Here is a 24,804-nt window from a genome sequence, read left to right on the forward strand (position 1 = left end):
GATGTCAGGGACCCATGCCCTGGACTCCCTCTCCTTGCCCTCCTCTCCCCCAGCTGCTGCTTCTTCTACCCTCACAGTCCTTGGGGAGGCAGCCGAGTAAGAGCTGTGGTCAGGTAAGGGGTAGGACAGGGGAGTGCCCGCGCGCAGCCACAGCCCCGTCGCCACCGCCCCGCATGTAGGGGGCGCTCCCCAGTCTGCTTACCCTGGTTGCGAATAGCGGGCTGGCTCTCGAGGCAGCTGGGCAGGTAGGGCGCGTTGGGGAACATCCTGGCCTGGCCGGACGACGCCTGGCTGGGCGGAGGAGGACCGAAGGGTCCGTAGCGACAGGCTCCAGCCGTGCCGGTGAACTGGCCCGAGAAGTGGACGGTGAAGGCGCTCAAGCACTGCTCCTCGTGCGGCTCCGCGCCACCCCAGCTCGGCTCCTGTTTGATGAACGAGTGAGGCGGCGGCGGCGGGGGTGGTGGCGGCGGAGCAGGCGGCGGCGCAGGACCGCCCAAGGAACCGTAAGCCGAGGCGCCCGGGGGCGCAAAGTCCAGCACCGGCGCCCACTGCGCCGCGCCGCTCACGGGCAGGGCGCAACCGCCGCCACCACCCAGCGAGGGTACCGCCGGCAGCAGCGCGTTCAGGTCCCGCACGTCGGAGCCCATTTGCTGTGGCTCAACCCCGGACGCTCCGCGGCCCCACCGGCTTTGCAGACGCTCGGCGCTCGATTCCGCCGCGCCTAACTTGGCCCAGATGCTTTCCGGGCCCTGGATCCCCGGCTGCTCGGTCTGCTGAAGGCACCCAGACCCGGAGCGGAGCGTGTGCTTAGACGCTGGCTCCGGGGCACACGTGGATGCCGGCTCTTGCGGCAGGGGGAAGTCCAGGATCGCGGCGAGGAGGCGGCGGGGCCCCGGCTCCTGGGCTGCAGTCCCGGCTATGGGTGGGGGGGAGGGGGAATGAGTGGGAGGGAGGGCGGGAGGGGGGGAGCGGATAGGCGGTCGAGTCGCGAGAGCCCCCGGGTGTGGGCGCTGCCTTGAACTCCTTACCCCAGCTGCCTGGCTACCCCCAGCTTCCCAAAGCTCAAATAAGAGGGGCCGGCGGCGGGGGAGGAGGAGGAGTCAGGAGTCTCGGCGGCTCCATTCACACCGCAGCCCTAGCAGATTAGGCAGGGCGCGCGACTCCTTGGGGGCGTCCTCGCAGTGGGGGTGGGGGGCGGGCCCGAGGGAGCGTCCCTCTCGGAGACACCCTCCTCTCCTACCCACCACGCGCTCTCCGCAGGCCTGTAGGACACAATCCTCCCCCCACCTCCCCTTCTCGGCCTTCGCGAGTGTGGGCGCCTTGGGGCACTGGCGAGCCTCTCCAGGTGAGCACTGAATGTCCCCTCTGCATCCCTGTGTGATGGGGGTAGGGAAGAGGTTGTTAATCAGGGAGGGCGGGTTGGAGGGAGGGGCAGGGGGCTCCACGAGGGCGGGAACTTCAGGATAACGCAGAGAACTTTACCGGACTTCAAAGAGGCGGCGGCTCTTGCTTCTAGAGCCGTCAGACTGGACTGGTGGTCATAATCTTGCGGTCACTGGGGAGCGGGGTGGCTTTTTGTGGATTTCAGAGGCCAGACTCAGGCGAACGTGGGTCATCTGGAGGTTGCATCATTTGTGATAAACGGGGCGTATATCCACCGTCTGGTAGTTGGCGACACGGTGAGGTTTGCGCCCAGAGAAGGGCGGTTGCCGCCTACCTAAAATCGGTGTCAGCGGCACTTAATCTCCCTTTCTCGTGAGGAGTACCTAACTCTTCTACGGGGAAACCGGGAAAACAAAACGGCGGCTAGTTTGGGAGGGAAGAAAACCCTTAGGGAAATGCCCAGATTCCGGTCGGAGAATCCAGGCGCCGAGTTTGGAGGTTAGCGGGTGGGGAAGGTTTAAGATACGAAGTCCTTGGGGCGAGGTTGGCTCTTGGAGCCGCTCCTGCTGAGCTCTGCCTCCACTCACTCCAGTCGGGAGTACCATTCTGCATGCGTAGTGACAGATCAGGAGGGGCAAGCCAGGGTACGCGGACGGAAGAGAGCCTCCAGCGGCCCAAGGTCCAAGGCAGGGTTCTTACTGTTCAGAGCTCCCAGCGCCTGGCATCGCCAAATCAGATTCCTCCCTCCACCCATTCATTCTTTGGGAGCCCCGCGCCCCAGAGCAGGTGCTTGAGGTTTTGTTTTGTTTCTTTTGGTTCTTACAAAAGAGTCGGCTTCTATCGGGAAGCAGACCCTAGGCTAGAAGAGCCGTGAACCTGAATGGGAGTGCGCTTCAGGGGCGCGTGGAAACGCCCAGGAGGCAGCGGCGACGGCGCAGCCTGGGACTGCCAGGAGCGCCGGGCGGGAAGCGGCCTGTTGCCGCCTGGCCTCTGACACGAGGCTGGCCGGGGATGGGGCCCGAAGCTTTTCAGCCAAGCCCATGTGAAGCAACAATCAAAGTAGTTGCAGTTTTATAAAGAAGCCGGAAGTTTTAAAGCCTTGATTTACTCACAATTTCTTACGCGTTGGTTTTAGTTAATTTCCACTAAGTAAACGGTAGCCAGGCGTTCTCGCTGCGGACCAGAAGCGTGTGCCAGCTCAAAACCTACACGCTAAGTGCATTTCCCTCCTCTTGGGGTCGCTTGTCTTGGAGGCGCAGGAAACCGTGAGGGCAAAGGTCAGGAACAGGCAGGCTCTACCCGTTTGATCGCCGGACCGCTTTCACGGTGGTGGACACTTCTCTGCGCTACTTTGGTGCCTGACTTTGCGAAGTCTTCACTCAGAAACTTTTTCTTTCTTTTTCTTTTTAAAAAAAGAAGTGAAAAGGCACTCGAGGCCAGCTGCTTCTCCCCTACACTCCCTGTGGGCCGCCCACTCCTCGCCCGCATGTCCCATCTCTAAACCTGCGCGGGGCTCCAGGGCTGAGCAGAGGACAGGCGCTTTTCGTATTTTGGGTGGAGAAAAGCCCAGCGAGATAAAACTTCTCAGGCCAAGTTGTCCCTAGGACGCCCCAGACCACTGTCTCACACCCTTCACTTTTATTTCTACTTCGAAGTCGTTTTTCTTAACTAGGACTCACTCAAGCGCTACGAGGAAAGGCGAGCCCTTTATGAAAGCCCGGGATTTCCACTTCTAAGTGAAAAAGGTCGAGATTGTTTCTTTTTTAATCCTTCTTCGCAATTTTGGGGGGAGGATATTTGGAGGAAGGTGGCTTGATTGTGAGCTTTTGCGGTTTTGAATCCCAGATAGGGCAAGGGCTCTTAACTCTCTGAGTTAAAAAAAAATTTTTTGGGTTTTTTCTTTTGCCTGGGGGTGGGGTGAGAGGAAAGGAGGGGGCTAGCAAATTTAGCACTCCTCTCTCACCCACCATTTGTTGCCTGAGAACTCTTTTTTTTTTTTTTTAGATGTTGGGGGTAGGAGTTTATTAATGAATTAATTAATTTTTGCTGTGTTGGGTCTGAGTTTCTGTGCGAGGGCTTTCTCTAGTTGTGGCAAGCAGGGGGCCACTCTTCATCGCGGTGCGCGGGCCTCTCACTATCGCGGCCTCTCTTGTTGCGGAGCACAGGCTCCAGATGCGCAGGCTCAGTAGTTGTAGCTCACGGGCCTAGTTGCTCCGCGGCATGTGGGATCCTCCCAGACCAGGGCTCGAACCCGTGTCCCCTGCATTAGCAGGCAGATCCTCAACCACTGCGCCACCAGGGAACCCCCCGCCTGAGAATTCTTGAGGGAGGGAAGAGCAGTGGTGCGATCCCCATTTCAACCCTGGGGTACCCCCTCTCCCAGACCTTGTAGTCCGAAGCGGTGGGAGGAGTTCTCTGCAACCCTCAGGGCAGAGAAGTAAGTGCTGCGCGTCCGAAGCCGAAGCCAGAGGGCCTCACCCGAGACGAGGTCTTTGAACGCCCCTAGCCCGTGCCTATGCCCGGGAGCCCAGGTGCCCCGGGACCAACCCTGGGGAACCCGCACACTACTGCGCTCAAGGGGTGCCCTACGCTCCCCACTTGTCCCTCCGCTAGGTGACGTTCTCTGCGGGAGCTCTGCAGTTACCCAGGCGGACGCGCCCGCTCTGCTGGCCTCGGTGCCCTGAGCTGGGCAGAGGGGGAGACAGTCTGGCCGGGAAGAAGGTCCAACCTCCGCCCGCCCCAGCAGGTAGAGCGCGCTCTGCTGTACCTCCTGTGGCTCGAGACCGGCCCAAGGTCCCAGGGATCTGAGGGCTGCGGAGAACTGGCCGCTCCTTTCTCTCAATCACATTCCCACCCCCGATAGCACTGAGACCTGTGGCAGAGGATGTGGTCTGAATCACCGATTGGCAGAGCTGGAAATTAAACTCCTTGTTCTACAGAAAAGGAAACTGAGGCCCAGGCAGAGGGAGGAAAGGCAGCTGTGGAGTGCACTGGTTAAGAGCAAGAGATTGGTGGCCAGAGAAAGGAATCTCAGCTCCACTAGGTAACCAGCAGCTGTGCAACCGTGGACGAGCTCCGCAGCCGCTGCGAGCCTCAGTTTCCTTATTGGTCACATGGAATAATGGGATATTAGTACCCACCTCAAGGGGTCCTGAGGATTAGACGGAAGAGAGTGTTGGCCTATGCCCTCAATGTACGTTACAATTTTTGTTACTATTGTTCAAGGACACGTAACTAATTAGTGGCAAAACCGAGCTGAACCCTGGTCTCTCTGGGCTTAACCCACCACACCTCTGCTTCTTTAGAGCTAATGGAATGGAGAGTAAAGGAAAGGAGGAGGAGAGACGCTGGAAACCCATGTAGCTTTGTATCACTGGTAAAGTTCATCCTGGCCTGGAAGGGGCTTAATTATTGCAAGCTTTAAAAATGGATGCTGAGTGGGAGGGGGCAGTGAGGTCCTCTATCCCCCGCCCCCCACTTTGACCCCGGCGCCGTCAACTGCATCTGACCGAGAGCCCAGCCCGGCCCTGCAGCCGCGGCCCCAGGGACCAGCGCGTACTCCCGAGCCGCACTCCGGGCGTCACCCCGCGGGCGCCGACAACTGAATAAACACACCGTAGCGCTGCGATCTGTCAAGGGCTGGGGCCGCCTGCCCGCGCCCGGGGCCGTAGACAGCAAAAAGGAGTGCTGGGCCGCCCGGGAGAAACCTGCGCTCGATTAGCGCCTCGCGCAGAGGCCAGTGTCCGAGCTCCACGCTCCCGACCGCTGCTCCTCTCCTCCCCGCCGCCTCCAGCTCTTAGCATTCTGCCTACCTCGGGTCGCTGGGCAGCCGCTTAGGCTGGTTTCCATCCCCGTGCAGGTGGTAGAAATCCCAGTTTCATTTATCTAAATTTAAAAAAAAAAAAAAGTAAGAGAAGGGCTTTTGGTATATAGTCTACCCCCGGCTTCCTCTGTTCGTTTGAAAATTAACTCTACTTTTTCGCCAATCCCCCATCTACGGTTCAAACTCAGTTGGTTTGGGGGCCAGGACCGGTGCGCACTAGCAGGTGCGCAGAGCAAAACTCCCCCTTTCCCCCAGCTCGCAGTGCCTAGAGCGGTCAGGGTTACCCGCCTGTTCTGATGCCACCGCGAGATGGTCCCCGAGCTCCGAGAGAGTCCCCAAAGAAAGGATTGCGCAGCGCTGCCTCTATTATTATACCGTAAATCTTTTTAAATTCTGGAACTAATTATATAGAGGATATGTCTCAATTTGTTCTGCATTAATGCCACAGTGGGGATGGAGGCCGGGCTGTGGCCAGAGCAGATACGCAGGCCCATGAAATTGATGAGCTGAGAGTTGCTTCCAGTCCTGAGCGCACCATCTGGAATTCCAGTCTGAGGTTACAATTAGAACTACTGACCCCAGATTCAACTTTGCAAACAACAGGAGAAAAAAATGGGGAAAAGAAAGAACCAAGAGGAAAAAAAAAAAAAACAAAAAAAAAAACACCACGAACTTATTCTGCACCTGTTAAAAAAAAAAATCTTCGCACAACCTTAAAATCTTCCCATCTTAGAAGATTCTTTCCAAGTATTTCTTTTGTGTTTTTTAAACCTATAAAAGATAATGGAATATATTTTATAGATTGGATTTTATCTTATCCCCTTTCCCTCTCCCGAGTGCACTCAGTTTAATAGTTGTCAGTTTTTCCTCAGTGTTGGATTTAATTATGTAGGACCAAAACATTCCTCAGTAAATTAGCTTGCTAAATATTGTTCCTTTTGTGATTCTGCCTTTGAGGACCAGCTTAATTGCTGAAATCTATCTGGATCTAGGAACTTCTTTTTCTTTTTGACGGTTGCTCCACCTTAACCGTAATCAGAGATGTTACGTGTGTTGTAATTTTATTCGTGTTCTAAATCGGCTGTGCCAGTTTCTTCTTTCTTTAGTTGCATGCTGCTTTATTTTCCTCTCACTTTGACCCCCTGAAGAAAACGAAGGACCAGGCAGTACTGGGGAATCTGTTAAATTTATTAGCATAAATGCTTAGACAAAACGAGATATAAATCATTCAGATGTATTAAGCCATAAAGTATCCCAATGAAGTCAGTCCCTTGCCAGGGTCCTGGTGTATAAATGTTCATATAAAACAAGGTATCAGTATTATCTTTCAAACTGAATATATGTTGTAAAAATATCCAAATGTTAAGTTAGGAATATGGGGGCAGTGGCAGGGCAGGAAGGGAATATTCTTTAGCGCAGCCTCTTAGCATTGTAGTGCTCAGAAAGTGTGGCAGAAAGGAAAAATCTGAACAGTTTGCATTTGGAATATTCAGTAAACAGTTTTTTTCAGGATATATTTGACTGGAAGCACAGGAATGAGGAAGGAAGAGATAAATAAAGAACAAAAGTCATTGCTTTCTATAGAATGCATTTTTTTTTTCCTCCGAAGGTCAATTTAGCTTCAAAAAAAAAAAAATCTGCTCAGAAAAGCACTGGCTCTTCATACAGATAACGGATGAGCCATTAGTGAAGAGCCACCTGGGCCTTCATCTGGTAACCCAGATATGCAGCTGGTCGGCAGGAGAAGGATGTGTATTCACTGGAGGTGGACTGGGAGAAGAGGGGTTGGGGGAGTGAGGAAGGGGAATTGCCAGAATTCCTAGCAGAGGTTTACTAAGACAAAAATCAGATAAAATGTTTCAGGAGCAATGGCTCACATAGCTCATAACTGCAGCTCTCCGTAAATCTTGGCAAATCAGGGCTTTTTTTTTTTTTTTTTTACCTTTTAGAAATGATTACTCAGAAGCTTTTTTTTTAAAATCAAGGAGTCAACCAGAGAAAGGGAATAGTCCCCCTTTTTTTTTCCAGCAGGATCATCCTTACCCTTTCATTTCCATTCATTCATTGGCCATGCAGCAACTATTCATTGGCACGTCCTATGTGCCAGGCATTGTGGCAGGGACAGAGAATACAGCAGCGCGGGGACAGGCTCTGCCATGCTCCCATGGATCTTACATTCCAGTAGGAATGACAGACAAACTACAAGAAACAAGTCAGGTGCTTTCAGATAGTGGTTAACTGCTGAAAGAACAAGGAGGTCTGCTGGTCTGAGAATGGCTTAAGGCGAGATGGGGATGGGAACAACATACTACCCTCACTTCATTCTGCCCTCAACCCACACTGCCACATTTTAATGTGTTTAGTAAGTATCCCACCCTACAGTCGAGATGCAGGGAAAGTTTGAAGGATTTGGAATGCTTGGTCTAGATAAGTCTCTGCCTACAAGGCAGCTGAACTTTTCAGTGGGGCAGCTGTTCAGGTAAAGCTGGATTAAAATTACCAGCACGAGCTGAGTGACTGAAAGTGACTTAAACTCTGAAAAACTTGATTTTCTCCTCTTCAAGGTAACAATAACGGCGCCTATTCAAGTTGCAAGAACTAGATAAGGTAAGGCATGTACATTTTTTAGCCCATGGAAAGCACTTAATAAATGGTGGCTGTTATCTATATTAACATACAGTCTGGTTTTGGTTTGGTTTGGTTTTTGCTTCTAATTAACTGATGAGTTCTAGACTTAGAGTTGATATTGGTGTGAGTTAAGAAAAGGTAACAATCTTTGCTCTTGTTGTGTCAGGGAGAAGGGCAGGAAGGGAAGCCCTTTGCACAAGAGTCTGACCTCAATCAAGGATGTTGCCACCTCAAAGTAAATTGAAATCATTTTGTCCTACGGCCGGGCCCCGAAATGGGAAATACGTGGCTTTTGCTTCAAAATCAACTTCTTTCCTTTCAGTACAGAAGGCTCTAGGCTAACGTCAGCTTGAAAAGTTTAGGATTGCCTTCTTCCTCATAGTCACATTTCAGGTGTGCAGCCAGGTCCAGCATAAAGAATTAAAGAATCCTGGGCTAGCTACAAAAACACCTGGGCTCAAGTCCTGTCTCTGCCAATGACCATGGCCTTGGGGAAATAACTTAAGCTCTTGGTTTTTCATTACCCTTATCTGGAAAAGGAGGAGGATGATAGCAATGAAGTAAAGTGTGCAGAGTGATCTGAAAACTGTAAAGTGCTGGGCAATGCACGGAACCATCAGGATGATCTGTAACATGGGAACTAACAGTGGAAAGGGATACTCTTGGGAGCACTGGGGTACGTGGCTTGCTCTCATGCTTCTTCATTTGTAAACTGGGCATAGGGCTTTCCTCTTGGGCTTGTGAGAATTAAATGAGATACATGAACAATACTTGGCATAGAATGTGTGCTACGTGGGTGTTGCTGTTGCTTTTATTGTTACCCTTCTCTGGTCATTTTTCTGGGCTCAGAGGTGGGCCTTAGGTTTTCACACCAACAACTTATTCTGGAAGCACAGACTAGCATAAATAATTTGGCTTATGGATAAGACGGCTGGGGCTTAAATCCTCCTCAGCTACTTATTTTCTGTATGACTTTGGGTGACTTCCTTATTCTGAGTCTTAATTTTCATAACTGTAAAATGAGGCTAATAATACCTTCACCTCACAGAGTTGTTTTGAGAACAAATTAAGACAACAGGTGTAAAGTACCTGCATGGCGCCTGGCATGTAGTCGGAAATCAGTAAATGGTAGTAATTAAAAATTTAATTTGTATAATCAGAGAATATTAGCTGACTTCAAACAACAGATCAGCTATCAAGAACGTGAATTACAGCATGATTCTGGGCACGCAGAGAAACGAATTACCATCTTCTATTAAACTACCCCGTGCCACATTGAAATCTCACTCTTTCATATATGAACAGCTTTGCAATCAAGACATTGACAAGATTTCCTTTATGACTGTGAGCCTGTTAGGATAGAAGTTAGAATCCTATTTATTTCCACTGGTTTCTTTGCAGAATATCTTGCATATATCAAGGATTTTGGCAATCCCATGCCCTTTCAAAATAAGCAGGAAACTGTTTTCAGCCAATGGAGAGAAAAAGCAGTTTGACTCTCTTCCTGGAGTGGCCACATAGCATTTATTAATAGCTCTGTAAACAGGCTTGAACATAGTATCAGCTGGCTGCTCAACATATTACAAAAGTTTATGGAGAAGTTGCTTAGGAAAAACAAGATAGAGTCATTAGAAATCTGATACTGGTCAATAGTGCATTTATTCCAAGTCTCCATAAATCACAGACAAATGAAACTTCTATTGTGATCACTGTTCCAGATCTAAAGGGTCCCTGTCTCCCCTTTGGTAGAAATTAAATACATTTAAGAACGCCTAAGGTTTTTTCTCTGCCGATACGGAGGCTAATTACAAAATTTTCCAAGAGATAATAAATATCTAACTGTAATAAACAGATTGACACACGATAAATAAGAAGCACATAACTTTGACTATTTAGGGCACGCGTTTATCTTTAATTATCCCCAAACTGGGAATAGAGTAACTGTTGTTATCTGTTATATTTATCTATTTCTAGAGTGACACCACATTTTGATTTTGCCCAGGAAAGCCTCAGTTTAAGCTGTTGTCCCAGCTTATTATTTTCCCTTTATTCCCAAAAGCATCCTAGTTTTGATGGTAAATGATAAGGATTCCATTTGCTTAAATTTTTATTTTAGAAAAAAGATTTAAGAAAGCTGTTACAACAAAGGTGAAAGACAGGAGTTAAGTGGAGCTAGTGAGAAGGAAAGGTTGGCTTAATATTAGAAATGAAAGGATGAGGATAGCTCCTGTAACTGAACATAAATCTTAGTTCTAAGCTTCCTGATGGCCAAGTCAAAAAGGGAAAATAAAAGTAGTTACATATCTCTCTTTATGCAATAGAAGGAAGAAACCCAGTGTTTCAGAAGAGACAAACTTTTCTAGCACTAAACTTTAAGAGGAGCTTACCTCACTGGTTTTTCTGTAAGGGTCATCAGCAATGGTTAGTAACTTCAACAATAATGTTTCAAAAGCTGCAGAGACACTCTGGTGGTTTCTCATTTCAACTCAGTGGTGTAGTATTAAAATTATAGCTCTGTAAAGCTTTTTCTAAGAGGGGAGAGGCAATAACATACTCCTATTAAAGTTTTCTGAGGATCTAACCTGATTCAAATTAACCTTCTGTGTTAATTTTCAAAAACTCCCAACTGATAATTTTGAAAAACATCTTTTATTTGTTAATCATCAAATAACTTTGAACATGAACCAAAACACTACTAAAGACCTGACCGTTGTTCTTCAGAATCTGTGATCTGATTTGGGGAGAACTGTAGTGCAGCGGTTAACTGAAGTGATTTGTGCCCACTCCCCCCTGGGGGCGGGGGGTACATCTGGCAATGTCTACAGACATCTGTGATTGTCACAACTCTGTGGGAGTAGGAGGCGGGTGCTACTGGCATCTAGTGGGTGGAGGCCAGGGATGCTTCTGAACAGTCTTTAAAGCACAGGGCAGTCCGCCCCCCGACAACAAAGAATTATCTAGCCTAAAATATCAATCGTGCTGAGGTTGAGAAACCCTTCTCTAGAGTATTATCAGTAGAAGAGACCATTATTTCTAGCTGGGGTAAAAAGGAAAACGTTTCATGGAAGAGGGGCCCTTGAACTAGATTCCCCCACCCCACCCCGGAGGAGCTGGAGGATGCCTCTCCCCAGGCTCAGGAAATGGTGGGAACAGAAACAAGCAGGTAAGAAGAGGTAAGGCGTGTTGTAGGGATGCCATCCACAAAGGGAATTGTGGGTCAACTAACTTAGCTAGAAAAGAGGGAGAATCCATGTGGAGCAAATAAGAGAGAAAGCCAGAGAATACACGCAAATTTAGGGCAAAGAGTTTCTGTTCTGATGTTATGCTCCAAGATCCCTAAATATTGCTAGTGTTTCTTAAAAACCACACAAATCAAGGCAGCATAAACTTTTATGTTCACAAAGCTCATCTTCGGAATACTGGCTTGGGGTGTGTATAAGGATAGGCACATGTTTTGCTTCCTCTCCCCCACATCATTTTCACCACTTCCATATTAGAGATTCCTTGGAACTCAGTTTTATACATCACATTAAATTTTAAAAAATGGGTGCCTGCTTAAAAATACAACCTATCAAAGCACAGAAAATTCTGAACCGCTGCTGCACTTAATAGAACATTGTAGGAATCGCCATTAAGAAATATTATTCTGACCTAGTTTGCCATGTCACGCTGCAGATTGTCCTTTTCTTGAATCGTGGAACGATTTGTGAGAAAAGACCACGAAGCTGGGTCCCTCGATATTAGCCATCTCACCCCTCAAAGTTCAGCCAGGAGTGGGACAAAACCCTCCTCACCGTGTTGACCTGTTTATTTCTGGCGTAAGAAAATATTGCTGTTGCCCAATTTCGTTTTCCAGTCCATTCACTTGCCTGAAGTCATATATTTTATTCTTTCCTTTGATGATCTACAGATAAATTAGCATGATCCACTAAGGTCTGCCAACATATATGCGTTACTGGAGAAATCTGAGATGTTGAAAGATGATTGCACTTTATCGTATCCCAATACTTTCTTCTTAAGGACCAAATAAATAGCATCAGCTAGTTTATATACCTGACATGTTTATTGAAGTATTCCCGCTGAGTACTTCCCATTGTCATGTGTTCTCAAACATTGTTTTCACAAATTGTGTTTTGAAAGAAGTCAAGGGAAATTCAGGCCAGAGAAACAAGATGTTATCTTTTGTAAAGGATGAGCCCACTCTAATGGAAGAGGATAATCCATTCAGAGGTTTGGAAAGCCAGTGTCCTCCAGTGGGTGTGATAAATCCACAGGATCTGAATCTAGGATTTTGGGACCTTGAAGTCGGCAGGAACAATTTAATCGTGTTCCAAATAAACACAGTGTATCATTATTATTATTGTTGGAGAAGCATGAACATCTGTTAGGTCAATTTAGCCCCATTTCCTTAAGGCAATTGAATTCACTGAACACAGTTCTAATTATGTCTGTCACAGATAGATCTAAAATGGATCTATAATGCCATAACTACTCCTTGATCATCTCTGTGTTTGAGACCAGGTTTAAAAAAGAAAACAATTCACCTGCTCATCTCAGATGGGTCACTTGCATGGAGAATCCCACAGAGACTTCAGTTACCTTGTGGATTCTATCAATAGAACCATTTTCAACAGATGAGAATATTTGAGACAGCTGGACTTTTTCACGTTGCACGTGCTTTAAGTAATCATTTGGGGCAAGAGGAATCCAAATATCACTTACTAAGTAAGAAGTTCTTCACCATGTCCTTTTCCTAACTCAATATGGTGCCTTCCCAGGTACCACTCATTTCACACAAGATACATAAGATAAATTCTCTCCGAGGCGAAGCAGCAGTTTTGCAGCAGGTTACAGCTGTAAGGGACTTTAAAAAGCTTCTAGTCCTACCCCTTGTTTTGCAGACAAGACATTACATTATTTACCCAAGATTACACAACTAGGTAGTGGCAGAGCTGTCCCTAAAGCAAGGCTGGTGGAGGGTGAGAACCATCTTTGTATAATAGCACTCACTCTTCTACACTTACTGTGTACCTGTTACAGACCCAGCAACTGAATTAGAGATACATAGTCCTTGCTCTCAACTTGCTCACAGTCTGGCTGTGCTGTAGGACTTGGTCACAATGGAAGCAGCATGTGGAATTTGTGCTATAAGAAGTATCCTTGTAACAGCCCTCACTTAGACCCAGTCCAAGAATGCTCTGTATGGTGATCAGGGAAACTAAAGGCCACTTCATCAGGTTTTAGAGAGAGGGCCTCTTGTGGGTCTGCAAAATAATTAGCTAACCACAATATTGTTAATATTAAGAAAGCATCAGTGTACTTTACAGAGGACTCAACAAGATACCTAAGATGCTGACAGCATCTTTTCGCTTGAATTAGTCAATGATGCCTCATAGAGGTTTAGCAACAAGGATACCCCAAGGGGGAGCTCTTCTGGTTTGGAACTGAACTGAAGTGACTGGCTGATCAAACCCAAAAGCACAAGCCTCTTTCAGAGCTGCATTTAGTAGTGTGGTCAAAGGGAGATAACCAGAAAGCCACAAAGAAACCATTAATTCTCGCCACGGTATATTTTGTTGTTGCCTTTTTAAGCTGATGAAATCCTGATAGCATTTGGGATGGGGACCGCGGGTGGGGGTGGGAGGATGGAGTGTTACACAATGTGCAAACATCACAGACATTTACCAAAGATCAAGTTCCAAGATGTAAAACAAAATAAAACAAAAAAAGATTTTCTCCTAATTTGAATCCCAAAGGACCTGAAAAGCATTGCAAACGTGTCCAGTAAGGCATCAAAAATCCCAAAGAGTGATCACTCCCTTGGTTGTTTTAATGTATTTTTGTCCACAAATGAGAGAAGTTTTCTAAACTGCTGCACTGGCTTACTTTGAAAGGTCTCTGGAACAAAAGTACTTTGGGTGACCCTAGGATACCTGGCAACAGTAACTAAGGATGTGGATGAGGCTAAGAAAGATAAAAACAGATGATGCACTTTTTGATGTCAGACCTGAAATATTGTATAATTAAAACAGAATAAAATGCTGAAGCTTAGAAACAAAGAAATAATCCCATCAGGGAAATTAGCAAGCTTATTTAAGAGAATGTTGAATATGATTTCTTTAAAGGGTACTATAAAATCACTCTTATGCTCCCCAGATGGCCCTGTGGTGACTTCTTTATGTAATTAGATTCAGCACTCCCCCTCCTTCCCTCCTTTTTCCCTCCTCCTTCTCTTCTTTGCATAATAGTTATTATTATCAGCCATTATTTATTAAGTGCCTAGGCGCTCTCATGCACTCTCTCTATTTCTCATTTTAATTAGCAGTTATTATCACCATGTGCAAGATGAGAAAATAGATGCCAGTAGGTTTGGGTTGTCCACTGTTGGCCATCTAGAAGGTGGTGAAGCCGGAGCAACAGTCATCATTTCTGTACAATGTAGCTTCTGAATTCTGGAAGGAAGTGACGGGGTTAAATCTCAGGGATCCACTTCGGCCCCAGCCCTTGACAGAGAGCTTATCCTCAGAATCAGACTTATTGTCCTGCCCAGTTATGACAAGATCCACGGGCCAAAGTAAAATCAAACTGCTTCTGCCACAGGATCTGCTTCCACCACAAAGTGTCAACTAAAGTCTAACCCACCCACTTCCTGTTTATATCAAATTCTGGCATACCCTACTTCATACAATGGCTGTGTCCCTGAAATTACTTTTTTTGTTAAATACGTGAATATCATGTCAATGCACTGGTGGGGGAGTTACAAAAAGAATGTGCTATTTCAAGGAATCCCAAGGTGATTTTTTTTCTCCCCTGAATCATGCTTCTCTCTCTCCCTCTCTCCAGACTTTTTACAGGCCAGGATGGGATGGGGAACAGAGGTGGAATGTAGGAGCACACCCATATTGTGTCGAAATAAAGCAGGAGGCACCTCTACTGAAGAATCCACTCAGGTTTTTAACAAGGTGGCTCTCAAAAGATCTCAGAGCTAGGCTATTTCTGGTGGTCACAGGAAGAAGGAAGTGCACCTCTATAAACCTAGAAGCTCATATGTACATATAGCTGTTTCCGTGAGGGTGCATTCACATGCTCGCACATGCACATATGCACATTTCTAACATTTACAGGCCTGGGCTTTCTCATTTTTACCTCTACTGAAAAAGCAGCTTCCATTTATACCTCCTCTCCCTTCCACACCCCCCTTCACACAAACAATCCGCAAGTCTTGAGCTAAAGGAGTATTGCAAATTTAGAAAGGAAGATGGCTTCTTAGGGGCAAGTTGGGAACTTCCAATTACACTAAAAGACAGAACTCCGTCAAAGTTGACTTTACGGAGGTTCTCATATGTTGGTAGGAGAGCGGGGTTAAATATCCCAGGCAGGAAGTCAAGCCCTCAAAAGCTAACATCGCTCGTCCAGGCTGAGCACCTTAGGAGGATAACCAGGGATCCTCAGCCAGGTATTTGGGATCACAACTCCTCTGAGAAATGCATCGTGGTTTCAGTTTCCCCTTTATCTCTTGCAAAGAACACTGTGATCACCAACAGAAGGATGGTGGGCGGAACTTGGAGCCAGCTGCCAGAGGATGCCCCACCCTGCCCCTTCAGGGTCCGCCCCTAAAAGCAAGAACAGCCCTCTCAACCCAAACCACGCTTCAGGGCTGGGCACGAGGCTTCCCCCCTTAGTTCATTTTCCTTGGGCATCCCTTCAGGATTCACAAATGAGGCTTTGAGGCTTATGAGGGTGGCATCCCTGCCCTTTGAGTCATTTGGCCCCTTCGAAGAATGGGCAGCTCTTGGCAGGCTAAGAACGGCACAAGGATAATAATTAATAATAATAACTACCTTTTATTGAGTGCTCGTTAAATGACTGGGACTGCGATACATTTTCTCCTGGATTATTTCCTTTTGATCCTCACAGAAACTCTGGGAGGAAAGTCACATAAACATCCCCATTTTATCTGTGAGGAAAGAGAGGACAAAAGAGCTTGTCATGTGTCCAAAGTCCCACAGGTACAAAGTGGCAGAGCTGGAATACATGTCCAGGTTGATATGATACTGAAACCTTTCATCATAACTGTACTGCCTTCAAGGAGTGAGGGAAACCATCTACTGGTCATCCAGGCATCTGCGTAGGTCAGGGTCCTGCAGGAAGCAAGTGAGTGACACACTCACATGGGGTAATTGAGGAATGTTTAGTCAAGGGTCTATATTAAGAGATATGGGTGGGACTTCCCTGGTGGTCCAATGGTTAAGAATCCATCTTGCAATACAGGGGACGCCGGTTTGATCCCTGGTCAGGGAACTAAGGTCCCGTGTGCCAGGGCAACTAAGCCCACGCACGGCAACTACTGACCCCACACACCACAACTAGAGAGAAGCCCACGCACTGCAACGAACAGCCCATGTGCCGCAACTAAGACCTGATGCAGCCAGTAAATAAATATTAAAAACAAAAAAAAGATATGGGCAGGGTTAAGGGAAGCCAACAAGGGGTGGTGAAGAGCCCTGACCCTAGTCACTGCAGGGATCCTGTTACCTTCCCTGGGACTGAGAGAGAGGCAAGCAAAGGAAGTGGTTCCCAGAGCCCAGAGGGAGGAACTGAAGTTGTTGGAGAGAGTGGAGAGGCCCACCTTTCAGGAATGCTGACCTCGGGTAAGGAAGTCAACCTGAGCTGACTTGGCAGGGAGGGAGCCAGGGGACAAACAGCCTGACCTCACCTCCTTTCTCCCTCCAAGTTCTGCCAGTATTTCCCACTGGCCAAATCCTACAGGAAGTGGAAGATAAGAGAGCCCATGGCTGCAATCGATTCAGGTCAGCCTCCTGGGGCCCAGGGTCGGGTGAAGAAAGGTGGAGATGGACTTGGAGGGGGCTTGTATGTCTGAAAATAACTTTATTCTAGCCTTTTCTTGACTGACATTTGGCTGGCTATATAGGTTGGAAATCATTTTCCCTTGGAATTTTGAAGACATTGCTCTTTGCTTTTTAGCTTCTAGCATTGCTTTTGAGAAATCCAAAGCCATCTGATTCTTGCGCCCATATGTGAAATAAACTTTTTCTCTCAGGAGTTGATAGGATCTTTTCTTCAGCAATTCCTGAAACTGCCCAATTCAATTCCCAATAACCTTTGTTAAAAAGAATCTATTAAATAAATTATCCCAACAATTTTAGAATGAGAATTTATAGAGACAGAAGAAACAACTTACCCATTTTCATAGAAATCCCTTTTCCCTTAAGTAGCATTTAAAGGCCAATCTAACATAGGTATTGAATTTTAAATTCAGTTTTAAAATACATTCTCTGGGCAAATGATGTAAGAGATGGGGAGAGAAAAATTCATGATAGTAGGAGCATCCAAAAATCATAGTATTTCTATTCAGCATCTAAAAATGCCTCAGTTATCCTATCCTCACATGAAAATTGCTGCTGAATGAGATAGGCCTAGGTTAGCACTGAGCTGTGTGTGTCTTTTCAATAATAACTTGGGGCCTCAGACTCTCCAAAATGTAGACTTATCAGACATTTCTCTCAGAAAAATGATATGTTTTATTCTTAATGATCTTACTATTTTATGAGAAGATATTATAGCTGGGAGAAGAGATTGCCCGGTTTTAGAAACCACCATCCGATAAATTGTTGCCCCAGTGCAGAACAACTGGTGACAGAAATTTCTTTTGTGGGTTGTAGTCCCCCGATGGAACCAAAGTTGGTTGGCATGAGATGATTTCCACAGTCAGTTGAACACCAAAGATGAGACCGGCTCTTGGCCACAAACCAGACTGCACAGTCAGTAGGACCTGCGTCCATCAACCCAAGGCTGCTCTGACTTCTTTTTTTAACAATAGAAATGAAACTGCCACAGGGAGGAGAGAGAACAATGGTGTTTTGACAAATGAAACAAAGATAGAGCTTGGCTGACCATTCAGGTCAGAAAGAAAATGAAGGTACAGGAAGACTGATGTTGGTTGACCTCCTTGCCAAGAAGCAAACATTCTGTGGGAGGTTTCCACCCACTTGACGAACAGGCTCAATGGTGGCCTTTTGGATTTGGCAATTTTGTTGGCTATTTTCTGGCAAAAGAGCACTTTTTTTTTTTTTTTTTTTTTGCAGTACACGGGCCTCTCACTGTTGTGGCCTCTCCCGTTGCGGAGCACAGGCTCCGGACGTGCAGGCTCAGCGGCCATGGCTCACGGGCCCAGCCGCTCCGCGGCACGTGGGATCTTCCCAGACCGGGGCACGAACCCGCGTCCCCTGCATCGGCAGGTGGACTCTCAACTACTGCGCTACCAGGGAAGCCCGCAAAAGACCACTTTTTCTAGGACTTCAGACAGAATGAGAGTAAGAAATGCATGGTTAACACATATAGACGTAGTGTCCTTGAGACCTAAGGAAGGAGGAACTGGCAAGAGCTTAGAATCACTGGAAAATGTTGTTGTCCTGTTTCCTTAGAGATCTTCTAGAGTAGTTCAGATGGAGTTCTGGCCTGTGGCAGGGGTGAGGCTAAGAAACCTCTAGTTGCCCTTGCTAGACTTGTAATCCTCAAAAAATGGAAATTAGGAAGCATTTATTCATGACCTTGAAAACTTGTTTGTAAAAGCATATTATAATGTATCAGTAAAATGAGCTGAGAAGAGGGTTTATGAGAAAGTTCACGTGAGAAATGCAGCTATTAGCACACATGCCATTCCCCACCTTGACCCCAGCAGGAATGTGTAAATGGCGACATATGGAATGTAAGCGTCTGTTGAGATGTTTCATAAATCTGCCTGGCAACGGGCATCACAAGGCCCTGGGTGAGAACAGGCCCCAGGAAGGGAAAGATGGTGAATGTCGCATCGAATTTTAGGCTACTAGTCAGCCCAGAATTTGACAATCAAAACTTTCCAGATAATTCTCTTTAATCATATTGATTATTTTCCGACAAGGTGACACTTTTTCATGGGACCCGCTTCAGGAATAAGTCAAATGTTCATCCATCCATCCATCCATCCACCCAGGAAATACCTATCGAGGGCCTTCAGCATGGAAGGCAGCATACTAGGTACTGCAGGTACAGTGGAGGACAAGAGAGACACTGCCATGCCACTGCAGAACCTACTGCATGTGGGAAAACAGATATTAAACAAATAATAACACAAATAATTTTATAATTACAATTTGGATAACTGCTATAAAGGAAAATAACAGCTTATACTCGTAGTACACTCTTCCAAACTTTCTACATAGATTATCTCCTTTAATCCTCATAATACTCTGCAATAGAAGCTATTGCTAGTCTCACTTCAGAGATGAGGAAACAGAGGCATGGAGGTCTGCATGTCCTGCCCAAGGTCTCACAGCTAATGAGTGGTGGGCCTAAGATTGGGAGTCAGGCAGTTGAGTCCAGGCCTCAAGTTCCTGACACTACACCATTTTTCAGGACCTGGGTGGGGAAGGGGTGCTGATTTAGATTTGCAGGTTAAAGAAAATTTCTTTCAGTATATGATTTTAGGCCTAGCCCAAGGATAATTAGAGATTAATTGGGCACAAGAAGGTAATAAGAGTATTCCAGAATTAGGGAATGAGATGTCAAAAGGCCCTGAGGCAGAAGGAGTTGGTCTTGGAGGCCGGGGTGACTGGAGGGGTGGGGGGCAGGGGTGGTGAAATGTAAGGCTGGAGACGTGGGCAAGGGTTAGAGCGCGTGGGACCTTTATATCCTGCTGAGAATCTTGAACCATATCCTGAGCAGAGGGAGAGCTCCTGAAAGACCTGGTATTGCTCCAGACCCAACTGCTACAGCTGGGAGAAGAGAGGCGTTCTCCCCATGGAAGAGTGAGGCTGTTGCTAGGCTAGAAACTCGCCCTTCCTTCCCACTGTCTTCTGTAGGAGTAAACGGATGCTGCACACTTCCGTTCTTATCAGACCGCTGTCCTCTGGTGCAGTTAAAAGACAGCAATGTCAAGAAACAACTCATGCTTTGGACTTAATGTTTGTGTCCCGACAGCAACAACATTAACAGCAACAATTCCTGTATCAAAATCCTAATCCCCAGCGTGATGGTATTAGGAGGTGGAGACGTTGGGAGGTAATTAGGTCATGAGGGCAGAGTTCTCACAGATGCGATTAGTGCCCTTATAAGAAGAGGCCAAAGGGACTTCCCTGGTGGCACAGTGGTTAAGCATCTGCCTGCCAATGCAGGGGACATGGGTTCAAGCCCTGGTCTGGGAAGATCCCACACGCCGTGGAGCAAATAAGCCCGCGTGCCACAACTACTGAGCCTATGCTCTAGAGCCCGCGAGCTATAGCTACCGAGCCCATGAGCCACAGCTACTGAGCCCGCGCGCCTGGAGCCCACGCTCTGCAACAAGAGAAGCCACTGCAATGAGAAGCCTGCATATCTCAACACAGCCAAAAATAAATAAATAGATAAATGAAAAGAAAATTTTAAAAAAATTAAAAAAAAAAAGAAGCCAGAGAACTAGCTTACTGTCTTTTCAGTATGTGAGAAGTCAGCGGTTTGCATCCTGGAAGAGGGCTCTCACCACAACCAGACCCTGCTGGCACCCTGATCTCAGACTTCCAGCCTCCAGAACTATGAGCGATAAGTTTCTGTTGTTTATAAGCCACAGTCTATGGTAAATTGTTATAGCAGCCCAAACTGGTTAAGACAACGGGCAGATCTAAAAATTCATTCAGCACTGAGTTCTGCTTAATTTTTTTTTTCTTCTTTTTTCTGGCCACACTGCAACAGCTTGTGGGATCTTAGCTCCCCGACCAGGGATTGAACCCAGGCCCTGGCAGCGGGAGCTCAGAGTTCTAACCACTGGACCACCAGGGAATTCCCAGGTCTGTTGAATATTAACCTCAGTTTACCACCATTAATTTTGGCATTGCCCAGATGTGGGACCCCATTAAGATTTCTTTAAAAAGATTTCCTCCAAAAAAAAAAAATGGCATCCCAAAGATGTCCACCACCTAAGCCGTGGCACCTGTGCCTGTTACCTTGCATGGCAAAGGAGGCTTCGTAGATGTGATTAAATTAAAGATCTTGATATGAGGAGATTATCTTGGATTGTCCAGGTGGGCCCAATGTAATCACAAGAGTCCTTTTAAAAGTGGAAGAGGGCTTCCCTGGTGGCGCAGTGGTTGAGAGTCCACCTGCCAATGCAGGGGACACAGGTTCGTGCCCCGGTCCGGGAGGATCCCACATGCCACGGAGCGGCTAGGCCCGTGAGCCATAGTCACTGAGCCTGCGCGCCCGGAGCCGGTGCTCCGCAGCGGGAGGGGCCACAACAGTGAGAGGCCCGCGTATGGCAAAAAAAAAAAAAAAAAGTGGAAGAGGGAGACAGGAGGGTCAGAGACAAAGAAAAATATGTAAGGACAGAAGCAGAGTGAGAGTGATGCAATTCCTGGATTGGGGCCACAAACCAGGAAATGTAGGCAACCTCTGGAAGCTGGAAAAGGCAAGGAATGGATTCTCCTAGAAAGAACCTCCAGAGAGGAATGCAGTCCAGCCCACACCTTGAGTCCAATGAGACCCATTTGGGATTTCTGATCTCCATAACTATTAGATAATAAATTTGTGTTGTTTAAGCCACTAAATTTGTGATAATTTGTTATGGTAGGAAACCAATACACTCCCTACTCCAGCCACGACTTGGCTCAGGACAGACATTTCTAATCCCTCACAGTTTCCTACTGGGCCCAGATGCAGCCTCATGATGTTTCTCAACCCAGCAGTCCAGGCAGTTACTCCCGATCAGCCAGTGGAAGGCAACTCACTTGCCATCCCATGGGGTCTGTACAGAAATTTACACCTGATTGTGACCCCTCCGCCATTGCCATATATGTAAATATTAATTACTTGGATATTTCTTTTTTTTTTTTTTTTTTTTGGTGGTACGCGGGCCTCTCACTGCTGTGGCCTCTCCCGTTGTGGAGCACAGGCTCTGGATGACAAAGTTAGAAGCCTTATAATGCTCTGCTAAAACAGCATGAAATAAATCCTTATTTTGCTTTTCTGCTCTCATAACCCTCCATCCTTTCCTACTGTGATATCTCTTTCCTTTCTTCACATAATAAAGAAACATCAAAAAAATAAAAACCAGGGCCAAAAGGAGTCACCAAGTTTAGGAGTATGAACTATTTGGCAATATATAGCAAAAACAGGAGAATTCTGTCTGGATTTTGGCTTTTTGGTGCCCATATGTGAAGAAAGTATTATATTTGGGCAGAAAGAGGGGGTGTATGACAGGAAAGGAAGAAAAATTAAATAGAATTAAGATGTCTGAATTGATTTTTAAATACATGAGTTAGCATAAGCAAGTGAGTTTTTATTTTTAATGCCTGTAATGAAGTTGGGCTGGGGGTGTAGGCAACAGATGGAGAAGAGGAACCAGGCCCATGGTGGCTGTGAAGGGTATGTGATGGGGCCGGGGGCTGAGTGATGTGGAAGAGGGAGGCATCCTGGAGATGGAGTCAGGAGAGATGGTTTCCAGCCTCTTGCCACCAATGTGCACTTGAGCGTGGTGCCTACCGCACAAGGATTCTATGGGATAGCGCTTGTGTTCATGGGCTCTGTAAAGTTGTAGGAAACTGTAGGGAAGAAGTCCTCAGGAGAAGCCCATCTTGCTGGCACGTGAGATGCGTCTAGCATTGCACTGGCCCCACCAGCTCAAGGGTGGCTAGAAGGAACTGCCTTCCCCCAAAAAGACCTTCACGCCCTTCTGCCTTTGCCCTCCCAAAGTGACTCCCATTAAAGATGGAATGTTTCTGAGCTGGTGGGCCAGGAACTGCTGACCGGTGGAGTTTATTTCTGCATGAAACAAAACACGCCCACCCCTTTTTTTTTCCTCCTGCCTGAATCTAAGACTTGGCTGTGCTCAGCAGAAGGGAGGTGGGAAAGGCACACTTGAAACTGTAGCGAGCACTTGAGCAGACCGAATCCAATTTTGGATACAAATGTCAAGGAAAGGCCGCCTTAGCTTCTGCTCTTTGTTTACTGAGCCGCGATGTGATGCTCCATTGAAAGGCCTGCTGATTTCACCTGCGCAGGTTTGATAATGATACAGTGCAGGGAGCGGGAGGAAGGATGACCTCCCTGAGGATGCTTGGAAAGGCACAGCCAGGCTGCTCCGTGCTCACTGGGACAGCGGGCAAGAACCCGAGAGCTTCTCAGGTCCCAGCCTGGCCACAAGTAAGCTACGTGGACTCTTCCCGCAGCTTTGGTTTGATCTTCCTGGTCCATAAAATAAAGGGACTGGACTACATGACCCCTAATATCTTTTCTTTCTGATGTTTTATGATTCTGGCATCTGGAGCATTTACAGATGCTGGCAAAGAATGCCAGCAAAGAGTGTAGGCTAAAATTTAGCCTAACCATTTGGGAGGGTAATTCAGCATTAGCGTTCAGATTTTTTGATGTATACCCTTTGGCCCAGAAGAATCAATTCTTAGGATTTATCCTCTGGAAATACTAGCATAAAGATGAAAACATGGATGTTTATAACTGCAAAACATCAGAAACAACTTACGTGCCCATTAGTAGGGAAGTGGTTAAATAAATCTACTACACAACTGTTATAAAAAAATGCAGATCCATACGTCCTGAAAAGGAAAAATATCCAAAATATAATTTTAACTGAAAAAAATTAGATTGAGTAAAATATGTAGCATGATTTTTCTGAAATGAAACCCAGATATGTGTAATATACATATATTGTTTAATTATACATTTGTATATATATGTGCATAGAGAAAAGGTCAAGAAGTTTCCACGCCAAACTTACATTAGCGGTTCCCTCTAGAGCTGCACGGTCCAATATGGTAGTCACTAGCCACATGTGGCTACTGGGTACTTGAAATGTGGTGCAACTGAGGAATCAGATTTTTTAAATTTATTTAATTTTAATTACTTCATATTTAACTTAAAAACCGGTACTTCATTCAGTTATTGGAAAAATTTTAAGTACGCTTGCAGCAACTTGGATATGAGTCTACTTTTTCAACTTTATGCTTTAGGAATCTCAATATAGATCAAGGTTTTTCAATGAAAATTTAGCATCCAAATTGAGAGATGTTGTAAGTGTAGAACAGATACCAGATTTAGAAGACTTGGTACAAAAAATAATGGAAAATATCTCAATAATAATTTTGTAACTCATGAATAATTTGATAATGTTGATTACATGTTGAAGTAACAGCATTTGGGGTACATTAGGTTAAATAAAATGTATAATTAAAATTAATTTCACCTGTTCCTTTTTACTTTTTTAATGTGGCTACTAAAAAATTTTTAATTGTATATGTGGCTCACATTTATTTTCTATTGGACAGTGCTGCTTTGGGGAGTGGGATAGAGGAGAGAACTAGGCTTTAACTTTTTACTTGATATACTTTTGTATTGTTTGATTTTGTTACAGTAAGCCTCAGTAACTTCCATAATTTATAAAGAATAATAAAGAGTTAAAAAAAGTTAACTTCTAGGATACAGTTTGGTATATAAAGAAAGTTATTGAGAAAATACTTCTAATTTGTTTCTTTGGAGTTGGAGTGTCAGGGTCTGAAATAAATATTTTGCCATCAGCTTATTAGAAAATGGAACTCTCACTGTGGTGTCTCTGTGATTTACCAGCATCTTCTAATTGCCTGAGTCTTTTCTGGATGACTGCTATCCTCAGCAAGGATACCTTTGCCTGACACTCTGCCTGACAACCATCCCAGCTGTGACGGAAAAGGATTGTTTCTCTGAGAGTAGGAGTTAAGCCCAGGAGGGTTAGAAAAAAAAGAGAAATAACCCTTAAAATAATCTCCCTTCTTCTCTCCTGCTCCCTCCTCCCGTATCAAGATTTCCCAAGGCTTTGGGGATCTCGAGTTCTAGGCTGAACTTCCTACCTCACTAAATGACAAGGCCAGGATGTTAATGTTCCCCACACAGACACGTCTGCATTATACATAAAGATGTCTGTGTTACACATAAACACGTTATGGCTGTAA

General features: G+C 46.2%; 1 protein-coding gene and 1 long non-coding RNA gene across 9 annotated transcripts in view; one reads left to right on the forward strand and one right to left on the reverse strand.

Moving 5' to 3' along the window:
• Positions 1-1,033, reverse strand: part of WT1 (WT1 transcription factor) — a 49,706-nt gene extending 48,673 nt beyond the window's left edge. For 3 of the 7 annotated variants that reach the window (XM_029208070.1, XM_029208068.1, XM_029208066.1), the window contains exon 1: positions 203-1,033. In XM_029208070.1, the coding sequence (XP_029063903.1) occupies positions 203-647 (445 nt within the window). In that variant the 5' untranslated portion in view covers positions 648-1,033. The remainder of the gene's footprint in view (positions 1-202) is intronic. The other 4 variants (XM_029208069.1, XM_029208065.1, XM_029208064.1 and 1 more) reach the window with 2 other exon arrangements.
• The window catches only part of LOC114886922, a 42,505-nt gene continuing 18,724 nt past the window's right edge, over positions 1,024-24,804 (forward strand). The window contains exons 1-2 of one of the 2 annotated variants that reach the window (XR_003791447.1): positions 1,024-1,345; positions 7,771-7,813. This is a non-coding gene — a long non-coding RNA (uncharacterized LOC114886922). The remainder of the gene's footprint in view (positions 1,346-7,770; positions 7,814-24,804) is intronic. The other variant, XR_003791448.1, reaches the window with a different exon arrangement.

This window comes from Monodon monoceros, unplaced genomic scaffold, assembly GCF_005190385.1.
Source record: "Monodon monoceros isolate NGI ecotype Baffin Bay Population unplaced genomic scaffold, NGI_Narwhal_1 Super_Scaffold_7, whole genome shotgun sequence".
NCBI classification, from domain to species: Eukaryota; Metazoa; Chordata; class Mammalia; order Artiodactyla; family Monodontidae; genus Monodon; species Monodon monoceros.